The 15,000-nt window shown below is 42.6% G+C and overlaps 1 protein-coding gene across 1 annotated transcript in view; it reads left to right on the top strand.

The window, feature by feature from the left end:
* The window catches only part of Ddc (aromatic-L-amino-acid decarboxylase), a 73,346-nt gene that overhangs the window by 24,504 nt on the left and 33,842 nt on the right, over positions 1 to 15,000 (top strand). Inside the window, exons 6-8 of the mRNA XM_076173881.1 lie at positions 2,244 to 2,373; positions 2,727 to 2,875; positions 11,735 to 11,846. Of these exons, the coding sequence (XP_076029996.1) occupies positions 2,244 to 2,373; positions 2,727 to 2,875; positions 11,735 to 11,846 (391 nt within the window). The remainder of the gene's footprint in view (positions 1 to 2,243; positions 2,374 to 2,726; positions 2,876 to 11,734; positions 11,847 to 15,000) is intronic.

Below are 15,000 nucleotides of genomic sequence, written 5' to 3'. Positions count from 1 at the left end.
ATAACTCCCCGCCCACGAGAGATGGAGTAACGACTCGCAGCGGAACGATACTGAAATTATTTCAGTCCTGGGCGGGATTCGAGCCCGGACCGCCGTAGTGGCGGCCGCAAACGTTACAACAGCGTCATAGAGTGTGTGTGTGTGTGTGTGTGTGTGTGTGTGTGTGTGTGTGTGTGTGTGTGTGTGTGTGTGTGTTTGTGTGTGTGTGTATCTTTCCTCATATATCCTGTCTCTTGGACTTGTGATCATCTTGATTGCCGACCTTTGTATTTCCTCTATTTTCCTTATATATATATATATATATATATATACATATATATATATATATATATACATATATATATATATATATATGTATATATATATATATATATATATATATATATATATATATACATATATGTATATATATATATCTTTATGTGTTGTGATCACACCACTCCTGCACATTCCAGTCTGGGTCGAGTGAGATTTTCAGTAATTTTCTTCATCTTTTCCTCTTCTTTGTAACAAAACGTTCACTTTTGTGTTCTTCAATGTTTCTGTTATTTTCCTTATATGACCCTAACGATAGATGGGTCCTGATTAAAACCAGTAGATTATTTTTTCGTTTGTTCTAATTATCAAATAATTTCCTATCTTATATCTTCTCATCCTTTTTTTTATTTTACTGTGACCGCGTTCCAAATTTTTACTTATCTTTCCGTTAAGATTATTTTTCCACTACTGAATCCATCCATAAACATTATCTGTGTGTGTGTGTGTGTGTGTGTGTGTGTGTGTGTGTGTGTGTGTGTGTGTGTGTGTGTGCGTATAAGATTCACCATCGTTTTGGAACATGTGCTGAATTCGTGATCAGCAGCTATTACTTTTCCTGGTGAGAGCTCATTACTCCTATAGTCCGATTTATGGATAGTGCTCTGATCTGACACAACCACATACCTATCCCCTTGCTCGTGGGAGACAGTAACGCTGTATTGTAACATGGCAGTCCTCAATACCTATCACTGTAGCACCAAAGCATGTATTGTACGCGTGCACGTGCGCTTTTATTTGTGTATGTGTGTGCATTTACCTAATTATAGTATAATGTATACTGTAATACACTGGAAAGGAGTTATACTCATGGGATCCTGTCATTTAACATACGTGGCTTTGAAATAACTTATGGATTTAGCTTGGCCAATATTAGCGTGAAAGTTGTATGTAAAGCTGCATTTCTTTGCGTGTGAGCATGTGTGCGTGTCACCTAATACTTTGGACGAATTAATGCTTTTACATGTGTGCATGGTACCGTGTACCTGTACATGTATAAGGAATGTGAATGTGGGTGTGAATGCAGTTGGGTTGGAGGAAGGGAAAATGAAGGAAAGTTTTGGCAAATTACAAGTCTGGGTAACTTGAGACGAAGATTGCCGAGGATGCCGTCATTCCAATACAACTTTGTATACACCATTTTGAATGTGAGATTCGGTGTAAACTTTTGGTGTTACGATTGTGCTCATCTCGTAGAAAAAAAAATCTTTGACCATATTCAATAACGCTGAGCATTGTTTCATACATAGCTAAATATTATCAAACACTAGCAAAGACCTCATTAGTCAAATCTGGTGTTTGAATATAAACTAATGTGGTGCGTACGTGCGCCAATGACTCCCATTGTCCCTCCGTAGATTTTAAATGAAAATCCTTCAGTAATCGATATACCTCCCGCGGATTTGCAAGGGTTTGCGAATCCCACATTAAGAACTCCCATTTAAAGACGAGAAGATTACGTCGGAGCGTGCGTTGCCACTACCAAAGCAGCCACCATTGTTCTATATGCCAGGACTCACAGGACATGTTGCAGTCTAACTCCAACTATGTATTTTCCGCTACTTTAATCATCTTACTTAAAATTATTTTTTAAACAAACTCAAGATCCCTCCTCTTTCCCGAATCTTTTCAATAAGACATTATGTTGCCCTTGAAACCCTTTTCCTTATATTCCCATCAACTTAGCACCCTCCCCCCGAAACACAAATCCACACAATTGTCATTCCCTCCCTATCTCAGACTCTCTCTCTCTCTCTCTCTCTCTCTCTCTCTCTCTCTCTCTCTCTCTCTCTCTCTCTCTCTCTCCCTCCCTCCCTTCTGGAAAACACACAGATGACTGACTTCCCCAACTCCCCTCCTGAGTATTTTTTTTTTCTTTCTCTACCCTGGAGAAGAAAGACTATCGTGTTCCGTCTTCCCCTGTACAGGGCACAGCGAGTGAGGCGACGCTTGTGGCTCTCCTGTCGGCCCGGGCCAGGGCAGTGCAGCGGGCACAGCAGAAAGATCCAGACCTGAAAGCCGGTGACGTCATCGCCAAGATGGTGGCCTATGCCTCAGGTAGGTGCTGTGGAATACATATTTACCTAATTATCTACTTATCATTACCATCATCATTACTGTTATTGTTGTTCCTGTTGCTATTATTATCTTGATCATTGTGATTGTCATTATTAGCATTAATATCGATATAGATATGAAGATTACTAGTATAATTTTGATAAACTCTATTACATTCTTTATTACTGACATTATTTTTATATTATTGTTGTTATATGTTGTTAATGTTAGATATATCAATACTATGATACTGTTCATTTACGTCTGTTAATTTATGCATCCAGTGAAATATCTACTTGTCTATAGATTTTCCTACTGAAAGGCAAATTAATTCTTATTTCTTCTTCCTACAGACACTGCCCACTCCTCCGTCGAGAGGGCGGGTCTTTTGGCCGGAGTACCCGTCCGCCTTCTGCCTCCAGACGATATGTTCGCGTTGCGCGGAGCCGCCCTCCTCAAAGCCATCGAAGAGGACCTCGAGAAGGGAAACATCCCCATCTGCGTAAGTTCCCTTGAGACTTAGCAGGTTCCTTCGCAGTCGGAAAATGAAAATTTCTTAAAGAATGATTTATGATTATTACTTCTGGAAGAACCACCACTTACTAAGTTTTGGTTCATGAATGGGGTTGTTGAAGTACTCTTGGAGACTTGGGAGGTTTCTTCGCAGTCGGAAAATGAAAATTTCTTAAAGAATGGTTTATGATTATTACTTCTGGAAGAACCACACCACCACTCACTAAGTTTTGGTTCATGAATGGGGTTGTTGAAGTACTCTTGGAGACTTGGCAGGTTTCTTCGCAATCGGAAAATGAAAATTTCTTAAAGAATGAATTATAATGATGATTTCTGGAAGAACCACCACTTACTAAGTTTTAGTTCATGGATTGAGTCGTTGAAGTATTCTTGGAACTTGTTGGTAGTCATAACGACATTGTTAGCAATTTTATGTAAATGTTGGCTGATTATATATCTTCTAACGAAATCATTGAGCTTTGGGATCGATCAAAACTACGTGTGTCTCTGCTCGCTCTCTAGCTGTCACCTGTGATTGCTTCTGGCGTTATCACATTGGGCTATTTTTCCTTCAACACTCAGTTAATCGGCGGTACGGTCCACCTCCAGCACTTTTTCAGCCGTAAAATCACTATAGCAAACTATTTCATTTTCTCGACAATTTACGTAGAGTGTCATTTCATCTGCTGGAGGAAAATTATTTTCCTTCAGTATATCAAATTCTTTCCCGAAAGCTACGGACTGCAAATCTATTCCAAAAGTCGGAGGAAAATAGCCCAGTGTGATAACGCCTTTAAAATGACAGTTAGGGCCCAGTCACGCCAAGCTTCTGTTTCCGACCGCCGGCAACCAGGAGGTCGTCGGCCAGTTGCAGGTAGTCTTTGGAAGTCGCTGGTAGTCTGTAATAATGTATATATATATATATATATATATATATATATATATATATATATATATATATATGTATATATGCTGGTACATTGTGACAAGTTGATGAAGGTGGAAAAAGAAGTCACGGAACTAGACCCGTGACTTCTTTTTCCACCTTTATTATGTATATATATATATATATATATATATATATATATATATATATATATATATATATATATATATATGTGCGTGTGTGTGTGTGTGTGTGTATATTACAACATACACTGAACAGTACCCAGTACATAGATTTTCATCTCATCAACCACATTAACTTTTTCCATTTCAGTTACATAGATTTTGTGTCGCTTGATTATCGGTCGAAGGTGGTCGGAAACAGGTCGTAAACTTGGCGTGACTGGGGCTTTAGAGAACTTAGAGCACAGATTATGACTTTGACCAGACATTAGTACTTCATGGTGTGAGATGATCACTTTTTTTTTTTTTGGGGGGGGAAGGGTCCCAAGAGAATTTAAGTCTAAATGTTGCGTTATTTTCGTGGTTGTGAAGAAACTATGTGTGGAGCGGTTGTTCACAAACTGGTACGCCCTGTTCCGGGGGTAGTCGGCGTTTGACTTTCAGGAGGTACGTCAGTAGCATTCATTTCATAAACATGTAAAGTAACAAAGCGGTTTGTGGGCTTAGATCACAAGGCTTGTGTGAGTATGACATATGTAGAAAGCAGACATGATCCTCAATGTACATTGGCAATGTACTACGATAATACGCAATGTTCGATAAATATAACAAAAGGACTCACCAACTATAGTCTGTTAAGTGTTAACTGTGTGAGGTGATGAAAATTAGAAAGAAATCATCAGGCTCTAAATTGATTACCTGTGCTGACGTGGTGGTTCGAATTCGGTTCGAGTGACAAATTATCACAGTGCAATTCTTATTACAGAAAGATACGAATGCATAATTACACATACAAAAATACAAGGCATATGCTCAAAATATCACTGTACAAATTATGCTACAAACAATCAATGTGTACTTTAAATTCATTCAATTCTATTCCATCTTTGTAAATTAACTATACCGATTCTCAGTGAAAAATATGATTAATTTTCGGTAATTTACCAGGTAGTCGTAATTTCTTTAAACCCGTCATTTTAGAAAATGTCGACTTTCTCCCGAACACGGTGAACAATCAAAGAAGATTGAAATCTGCTAGTTTAGTCCTAGACCTAGACCATATCTGAAATGCATTCATAACCACAAACATTCTGTCGCTGACATGATATTACCGACAAAGAGAAGCGAGTCATTGAGATCAGGTAGTTATTGACAGAGAGGTTTAATCGAATGGATTTGTTACAAGCTATTTGAAGAGCGCAAGCGAATAACGTACTTATTACATGTGTATATAAGCCCCTTTGTTCTTTTAATTACGACCTCGTAGTCCAGTACGGATAAACGCAAGTTAATTAGGCTGCCAGATACTTCCAGAGTAAAAGCAGAAAGTGTCGACGAATTTACTTTCCTAACTGTACTTAGAACCATTTTAGAAATTATAATTTTTCTTTTCTTTCTCTTGTATTGTGTGTGGAGAGCTTTTTTAAGTTCTGCATTTTTGACTTTCCTAACTGTACTTAGAACTATTCTAGAATTTTTCTTTTTCTTTTCTTTCTCTTGTGATTGTGAAGAGTTTTTTGAAGTTCTGCATTGTTGCAATTATGTGATTATTTCGTCCATTCACGGCGGTATTCTGAACTGAGTCTTGAAAATGGTAGATAATTCTCAAGCAGGATACAGATGAAATAATACGTAAAGAGTGGCTATTCCACGCTATAAACAACCGAGCTTTTGTAGACGCCAAAGGATGTCCAGTATTTTGCTACACAAAATACAGTTTATCTTGATGTCGTTAATGACATGGAAGTGTATTCATTTACGTAGAAGCCCTTCGCTAGCAAAGGGGCAACGAGAAATGCTCAGAAGCTAAGAAGACAATAAACAAAGGTGGAATGGGGGTGGAAAAAGGAGAAAAAAAAAAAAAAAAGGATAAAGGGAAGGAAACCCGTTGAGGACAGGCAGCCCACTAAGAGTTGCGTCCGTTGCCATGACAACAGGGGTGGAGCTGCAGGCGTCGTCCTTTGAACCAATCACGGCTAAGAATGGCTTCTGGCTTCTGGCCTCTGCATCAAAGTCCCAGGAAGCCTTGGAAGGACGTGACTTGGAGACACAGAAGGGAGAGCTTGCTTTGGGGATGAACATCCCGCAATGAGTGGATATTAAGAGTGAGAGAGGTAGTCTTTATTAGGGGGATGTCAGGAGATGGGGAGGAGGGAATTCATATTGGGTGGATATTAGGGATAGGGGAGGGAGAGTCTGTATTGAGTGAACATTAGGGTTAGAGGGAAAGTTTATTTTGAGTGAATATGGAGAAATGAAAAGTGACGTTGTGCGGGATGATGGAGTGAGAAACTGTCTCAGGTGTGTACAGGAGTGGAGGTGATTTTGGGTGAGTATGAGGGGGGGTGTAGGTTATATTGGATAGGTTCGAGGAGGGAGATGACCTTTGTTAAAGCCTTTGATCCACTTATATATCTACATAGTTTTGTAGCATTATGGTTCGGGTTTGGATCTCCGTAATAGCACGTTCAGTGGCGTTCCAACTTCGAGAACCCGAGGACGATTTTTCATGGTCACCAGTGGCTGCCACTTGCCTTGGCTGTCTGATGATGACACAGGGAAAAGGTGACCGCTTCTGGTCATAGCCAAGCGTCTCCTGGTGTTAGTTTCTCGCCTTAAGAAGTAGTGAGTTGGAACGCTGACGGTCGAACAGTGACGCGACATGACGCAATGTGTCGTTAAGTAATGCGACATGACGTGACCTAAGGCAACGTGAGTCGTCGTAACATTAGGGAAAAAAAAAAAAAAAAAAAAAAAAAAAAAAAAAAAAAAAAAAAAAAAAAAAAAAAAAAAAAAAAAAAAAAAAAAAAAAAAAAAAAAAAAAAAAAAAAAAAAAAAAAAAAAAAAATCACATAAGCTCCCCCAAAGGAGTAAAAGTAGAAAGAGAAATGGAACCAGAGTATCTTTAATATTTCTTTTTTGTCTCTCCTTTGTTAATATCTCCTCTTTCTCATTCGCTCTTTGTCGTTCGTTTATCATTCTTTATCTCTTTCTCTCTCTCGTTCTTTCTGTGTGTATGTGTGTGTGTGTGTGTGTGTGTGCGTTTGTGTGTGTGTGTACGTGTGCTTGTATGTGTCTGTGTACCCCTGCGGACCCGATTCACGCAGAATTCTTTCATGATTGGAGAGCGCTGGTTTTCAGTGAAAAAAAAAGATATATATATATATATGTATATATATATATATATATATATATACACACACATATATATATATATATATATATATATATATATATATATATATATATATATATAATTTTCCTTCCCTATCAGCCACAACTCCTCTCCCTCCCTCCACTCTTCCGCTCTCTCCTCCTCCTTCTCCTCCTCCTTCCTCCTTCTCCTCCTCCTTCCCCTCCTCCTTCACCTTCTATTCTTCTTTTCACTTCTCGCTTCCCTCCTCATACTCCTCCTCTGTCTTCTTCCACTCTTCTTTCCGATTCTCTTCTCCCTCTTCCTCCCATTTCCCCTTCCTACCTCCCTCCTCCTTCAACTTTCCTCGTCTCCCCTCTTATTCCATCCACTCCCTCACTTGATCTATTTCCATTCCTCCCTTCTCCTTCTAGCTTCCCATCCCTCTCCCCATCCCTCTTCTACCTCATTTCCCTCTCAACTCCTCTCTATTCTTCTTCTATTGCCCTTCCCCTACTTCTTCACCATCTTCCTCTCTCCTGCTCTTCTTCCTCCTCTCTCTTCCTCCTCCCTCTTCCTCGTCTCTCTCCCTCCTTTCTCCTCCCTTCCTCCTCCTCCTCTTCTCCTCCCCATCAGCTTCTTCCCTCTTCTCCCTTCTATTCCTCCTCTCCTCCTCCTCCTCCACTTTCCCCTCTCTTTTTTCTCTCCTCCCTCTATTTTCCTCTTTCCCTCCTCTTCCCCAACCGCTTCTCTCCTTCCTTCCTCCTCTCCCCTTCTTCCTCCAACTCCTTCTTACATAACCCTCCCCCTCTCCCCTTCCCCTTCTCCACCCTTCTCCCCTCCCCCTCTCTCCTCCCCCTCATCCCTCACCCTTTTCCCTCCCTCCCTCACAACCACTCCTCACCCTCAACCTTCCCCTCTCCTCTCCTCTCCTCTCCTCCCCGTCACTCTCCCACTTCTTCCCCTTCCGGGCTTATTCTTTGACTCTTACGACTTACGACTAGCAGGTCTCTCTCTCTCTCTCTCTCTCTCTCTCTCTCTCTCTCTCTTACTTTTCCTCTTTCCTTCTCTCCTCTCCTTTATTAGTTTCTCCTCTCCTTACCCCTTCTCTACTCTTCTCTTCTCTCCTTTCCTCTCCTCTCCGCTCCCTTCCTCACCTCTCCTCTCCTCTCATCTCATCTCATCTCCTCTCCTCTCCTCTCCTCTTCTCTCCTCTCCTCTTCTCTCCTCTCCTTTCCTCTCCTCTTCACTCCTTTCCTCTTCTCTCCTCTTCCTCCTCTTCTCTCCTCTTTCTCCTCTCCTCTCCCCTATCTCCTCTCCTCTTCTCTCCTCTCCTCTCCTCTTCTCTCTTCTCCTCTCCTCTTCTCTCCTCTCTTCTCCTCTACTCTCCTCTCTTCTTCTCTTCTCTCCTCTCCTCTCCTCTCCTCTCTTCTTCTCTCTTCTCTACTCACCTCTCCACTCCTCTCTTTCCTGCCTCCTCCTCCATTCCGGTCTATTGTGAGCCTAAAAGCAGGGCTGCGTATAATTCGGGGCCACTTTACGAAAATCAATGACCCCCCACCCCCACCCCTCCCACTCCCTTCGCCTCACTTACACTCTCCACGACTCTATGTGACTCTCAACGACTCTATGAAATCATAGAACTCCCCACGACAAACACACACGCACACACACACACACACACACACACACACACACACACACACACACACACACACACACACACACACACACACACACACACACACACACACACACACACGCACACGCACACACGCACACGCACACGCACACACACACACACACACACACACACACACACACACACACACACACACACACACACACACACACACACACACACACCACACACACACACACACACACACACACACACACACACACACACACACACACACACACACACACACACACACACACACACACACACACACACACACACACATCACTCCTGAAGCTCTTTTCTTAGCGACTTGTTTCTTCTTCTTCTCCACTCCCTTCAATCACGAAATTGCGCTCACTCCTCACCCTGATGGCGCTTGTACTCTTCTTCTTCAAGCACTCTAACGCCATTCAGCAGACTCATTTGTTCCCTTCACAACGCCTTACTCCCCTCCTTCCTCTTCCAAACCCTTTTCACTGGTGTTGTCACCCACACAAGCCCCCCCCCCCTCCTCGTTTGGGAAGGATTTGAAAGAGTTTCTCGTTTATGTAACCTTCAAGGGGATGGATACTGCTAAGTGGATACGTACACGCTCTCGAGTGCGCGCACATACACACTCATACACGCACAGACACTCATACACGCACAGACACACACACACACACACACACACACACACACACACACACACACACACACACACACACACACACACACACACACACACACACACACACACACACACACACACACACACACACACACACACACACACACACACACACACACACACACACACACACATACACGCATTCACAAATAAACACATTCACATTTGCACAATTCTTTGAAACGGAACTGAGGGTGGCCGACTGATCTGTGCCCAGATGCCAACTCTCCGTTAAAGAAATCTTTCTCGATGCATCTATCAGGCATACGGGAGACACATCCTAGCCAGCGCATGGATCTATGCCTCAGTAAGATGTACACTGTGGTGCTGTTAGTCTTTTTAAACACTGTTGTTGAGGAACTTATTCCTCCAAATTATTCTCGGGATTCGCCTCAAACAAAGTATGTGGAACGAGTTGAGTCTTTGCTTCTGCCTGGGTCTCAGAGATCAAGAATCACTACCAGAGTAGTGCTCATTACACAACTCTTGTATACTTGGATCTTCGTACTCTCTGTAAGCTTCTTGTCAGTCCAGATTCTCTTGGATAGCATGGTAAAAGTTGATGCAGGCTTTCTAATACGGCTGTTAATCTCTCTACTCAGGGAAAGATTGGTCGAGACTGAAAAGGCCAGGTAGACGAAATCATTGACTGTTTCCAACTCCTGGTTGATGGTGGGAGGCTAATCAACATCATATTCCATCACTTGAGTCTTTGAGTACTTTTTTTAAGTTAATGGTGAGGTCAAATTCGTTGCAGGCATCGACAAAAGATGACATGAGAGACTGGAGCTCCTCTTGGAAATAAATTGGAAAAATATGTTTGAATCAATCTTGAAAAGGCGTTGGGCAGTGACGGATTGTCCTGAAATTTTGACCAACGAACGGTTTAGTATTCAGATGGCGTAGTTCAGTGTTCATGAAAATCTATTCAATAGTTTTGGTTACAATTTCTCTTTTTAGCAGGAAAATTGGTCATGTGGTAATATCAATACATAGATTTTGGAATTTGGGGCTAAACATTATGGAAAACTAGACCTTATTTTCATAGACCACAAAGATGATAATCTCTAACCAAGCATCTTGCGAACTATAGACCGTATTTTAACAGACCATAGGAGTGAAAATCCCTAACCAAGCATTTCAGAGCCTATAGACCGTATTTTCACTGACCAAAATTGATATATTGTGTCACCATATTGGAAATCTTAACCTTCATTTTACTCGCTAACCTCCTCTCCTCGTTTGCTTTCCCCTTACTTTCCTCTCACTCTCTCTCCTCTCTCTTTCTCCTCATTTTCTCTTTCTCACCTTCACTCTCTTTCTCACCTTCTCTTACACTCACGTTCTCCCCTCTCACTCTATCACGCTTAACTCTTCCTCCTCTAACTTTTCCCTTTCAGTCTCTCCTCCTCACTCTCTCTCCCTGCGCTTTCTCTTCTTTCACTCTCTCACCTTACTCTCTCCCTTACTCTCTCCCTTACTCTCCTCTCACTCTCTCACTCTCCTCGCTCTCTTCCTTTACTCCCCCCTCACTGTCTCCTTTTACTCTCTCCCTGCGCTTTCTCTTATTTCACTCTCTCACCTTACTCTCTTCCTTACTCTCCTCTCTCTCTCCCTCTCCTCACTCTCTCCCTTTACTCCACTCTCACTTTCTTCTTTTACTCTCTCTCTACACTATCTTCCCTTACTCTCCCCTCTCTCTACCCTCACTCTCTCCCTTTAAATTGCTCTCATTTTCTCTCCTCTCACTTTCTTCTACCTCTACTCTTTTTTCCACCTTTATTCTCCTTTATAATTCTCTCTCCTTCTTTCCGCTCCCTTTCTCCCTTTTATCATTTCTCTTTTACCTCTATCTCCTCTCGTTTTTCCTTTTCATTCTCTCCCATTCAGTATCTCCCCTCACATTGTCTCTCTCCCTCAGTTTCTCTCCCCTCATTTTCCCCCAACTACTTTCTCCTCTCTCACTTTTTCCCTCTTATTCCCCTCTTACCTCCACTCCCTCATTTCCCTTTTCCTCACGCTATCTTCTCACTTTCTCCCCTCACTTTTTCCCTCTAATTCCCTTCTTACTCCCACTCCCTCATTTCCCCTCTCCTCACGCTATCTTCTCACATTCTCCCCTCACTTTTTCCCCCATCACTATCTCCTTCACTTTCTCCCTTCATCATTTCCCCCTCACTTTTCCTTCTCACTCTCCCCTCCCTCTCACCCTTAACTTCCCCCCTCTCCTCATTCACTTTCCCCTCCCCTCCCACTACCTGTTCTGATCGGTCCCTGTTGCTTTCTTCCACAGGTGGTGGGGACGCTGGGAGCCACAAGCGCCTGCTCCTTCGACAACCTGGCCGAGATTGGCCGGGAGGCTCAGAAACACAACCTCTGGTTCCACGTGGACGCCGCTTACGCAGGTGTGTGGGTGGCACGGACGTGTTTGCCGTGGGCGTGAACGCCGGAGTGCCTGCGTGGATGTAAGATGGGCGTGAAGGCTCATGGGGATAGGAATGATCGTATAGTGACGCGGTCGGGAATGTCAGGTGTGGGCGTGCGGGCGTGAGGGACGGAATGGGGTCTTAGTTGATCGAGAACTTACGGTGGTATTCTTTAAAAAAAATTCTTTCCTTATATAAATCTTATATAAATCCTTGGAAGGGAAAGATTTATATATGGATTTTTTTTAAAGAATACCACCGTAAGAATCTTACGATAGTATTCTTAAAAAAGTTAAGAATACCACTATTATTTTGTCCCACGTTCGCCCCACACGTGGTTAAAACCGATGATAGCTTTTATTCTGGTTAATACTAAAAGATCTTTATTCATCTGAAATTTTCCTTTTCTTTTTTCTTTTTCTTTTCTTTTAACCTGTACCCAAAACCTATGAGAATCTGTAAATTTACTGTCAAATTACTCACTTATTTTCTTAATGTACCGTACAAACATGTCTTTCAGCGAGAACCGTTAGGAAATTCTTTTTGCTTTAATTCTCTCTTTCCCTCCTCCTTCTCTCCTTTTCCTCCACCTATACCTACTCCTCCTCTTCCTTTTCTTCTACTTCTCCTTCTCAATCTCTTCCTCCTCCTATTCCCCCACCTCCTCCTTCTACTCCTCTCTCTTCCTCTCCTTCTCCTCCTCCCTCTCCATTGTAATGTCCTGCAGCACCTTTGTTTCCTTGATACGTACGGACTACCTCGGGCAGTGACAAGGCTCGTCCGCCAAGCCCGCAGTCCACCAACGCTGCCCACCCACGACGCAGGCCAATCATACCCTCACGTTTTACCTCACACGTGCACACGTCCATTCCCTTTCAAAAACCCTCTCACTTCCCTTCCCCCTTCTCTTTTCTCCCTCCTCCGTTCTCATTACCATTTCATAATTCGTCATACATACATGCATACATACATACATACATACATACATACATACATACATACATACATACATACATACATACATACATACATACATACATACATACATACATACATACATACATACATACATGCATACATACATACATGTATACATACATGCATGCATACATGCATACATACATGTACACATACATGCATGCATACATGCATACATAGATGCATACATGCATACATACATAGATGCATACATACATGCATACATACATGCATACATACATGCATACATACATACATACATACATACATACATACATACATACATACATACATACATACATACATACATACATACATTCATACATACGTACATATACATAAACACACATACATGTATACATACATGTATACATGCATGCACACATACGCGTACACACAAACAAACACACACACACACACACACACACACACACACACACACACACACACACACACACACACACACACACACACACACACACACACACACACACACACACACACACACACACACACACACACACACACACACACACATACGGTGAGTGCAAAAACTATACAAGAATTTAAGAACAAACTTGATGCTGAAAGATGCAAAGACGGGTTACTACGAGCATAGCTCTCTTCCCGTAAAATACAACTAAGTAAATACAACTAGGTAAATACACATACACATACACACGCACACACGTAAACGCGTAAACACACACACATACACACACACACACACACACACACACACACACACACACACACACACACACACACACGCACTTGACTGACCTTAACAGATTTCTCCCGATCATATATATATATTCAAAACCTCCCACAGTCCCTTCCTGCCTACCCTGTCATAAGCCTTTTCCAAATCCATAAAGACCCAAAACAATATCCCTAGCTTCTGCTAAAGCTTTCTCACATATCTGCCTTACCACAAAAATCTGATCCACGCAACCTTTACTTTTCCTAAACCCACATTGTTCCTCACAAAGTACACCCTCTGTTCCTCTCCCAATCCTTTCAATTAAAACCCTTCCAACTGCACTCAACAAACTGATCCTTCTAAAACTATCATAATTACAGTTGTTCCCTTTTCCCTTGTAAAGCGGAACTATACAGGCATTCCTCCAGTCCTCCAGCACTCTACCCTCCTTTAGACACACATTAAACAATCTCACCAGCTAGTCCACCATTACTGTACCTCCTTTCTTCAGACATTCCGCATGACACCCATCCAACCCAGGTGCCTTACCTGTTCTCATAGTTTTCAAACCTACTTGTATATAATCTTTTCCTATTTCTCCTCCGTTTTCCTCTCCCATCACCGTTGTTTTATAAGCCATCTCAGGTTGGACTGCCTGAAATCTACAGTCCTGAATCCCGTTTTCTACGAAACCCAACGTCCCCAGAGAACAAGGCGGTATCTAATCTTTTATTCACTTCGCCGTTGTGATTATTTTGGAATTACGTACTAGTATTAGCGATGTAATTCAGTCAGGCCTGGGCGTCACGCGGGTAAAAGACTTCGTATCAGGGTTCGAAACTTTTAACGTTCTGAGTGGCGAGGTGGTAATTCCTGAGACTCACGCTCAGAGGAATCCGCGCGCATGTACTGTATGTGTGTATTCACCATGGTCTTGGGTCACGTGTCGGACTCTTGATCGACAGTTATTAACCTCCGGATGAGAGCTCAGAGCTCGTATGACCGATCTATGGGTAATGCTGTGATCTGACAAACACACACACACCCAACTCCCCGACCACGAGAGTTGTGGTAACGACTCGCAGCGTGGTGATACTGAAAATATATCATTCCTGGGCGGGATTCGAACCCGGACCGCCGTAATGGCAGGCGGGAACTCTACCAATTGCGCCACGAGTAGTGTGTGTGTGTGTGTGTGTGTGTGTATTCACTTGGTCTTTGGATCACGTTTTGGACTCGTGATCGACAGCTATTTCCCTCCTGGAAGAGAGCTCAGAGCTCGTAGGTCCGATCTATGGGTAATGCTATGACCTTGCACACACACATACCCCCAACTCCCCGCCCACGAGAGTCAGAGTAACGACCCGAAGCGCAGCGGTACCGAAATAATTTCGGCCCTGGGCAGGATTCGAACCATGAGCTGCGGGCCACTATTGTGGCAGCTCAGTGCTC

The sequence above is a fragment of the Oratosquilla oratoria genome, chromosome 35, assembly GCF_046742065.1.
Source record: "Oratosquilla oratoria isolate Oo_2021 chromosome 35, ASM4674206v1, whole genome shotgun sequence".
Taxonomy (NCBI): Eukaryota; Metazoa; Arthropoda; class Malacostraca; order Stomatopoda; family Squillidae; genus Oratosquilla; species Oratosquilla oratoria.
Note: the sequence above shows the minus strand (reverse complement) of the source record. Positions and strands in the feature narration are given on the sequence as shown.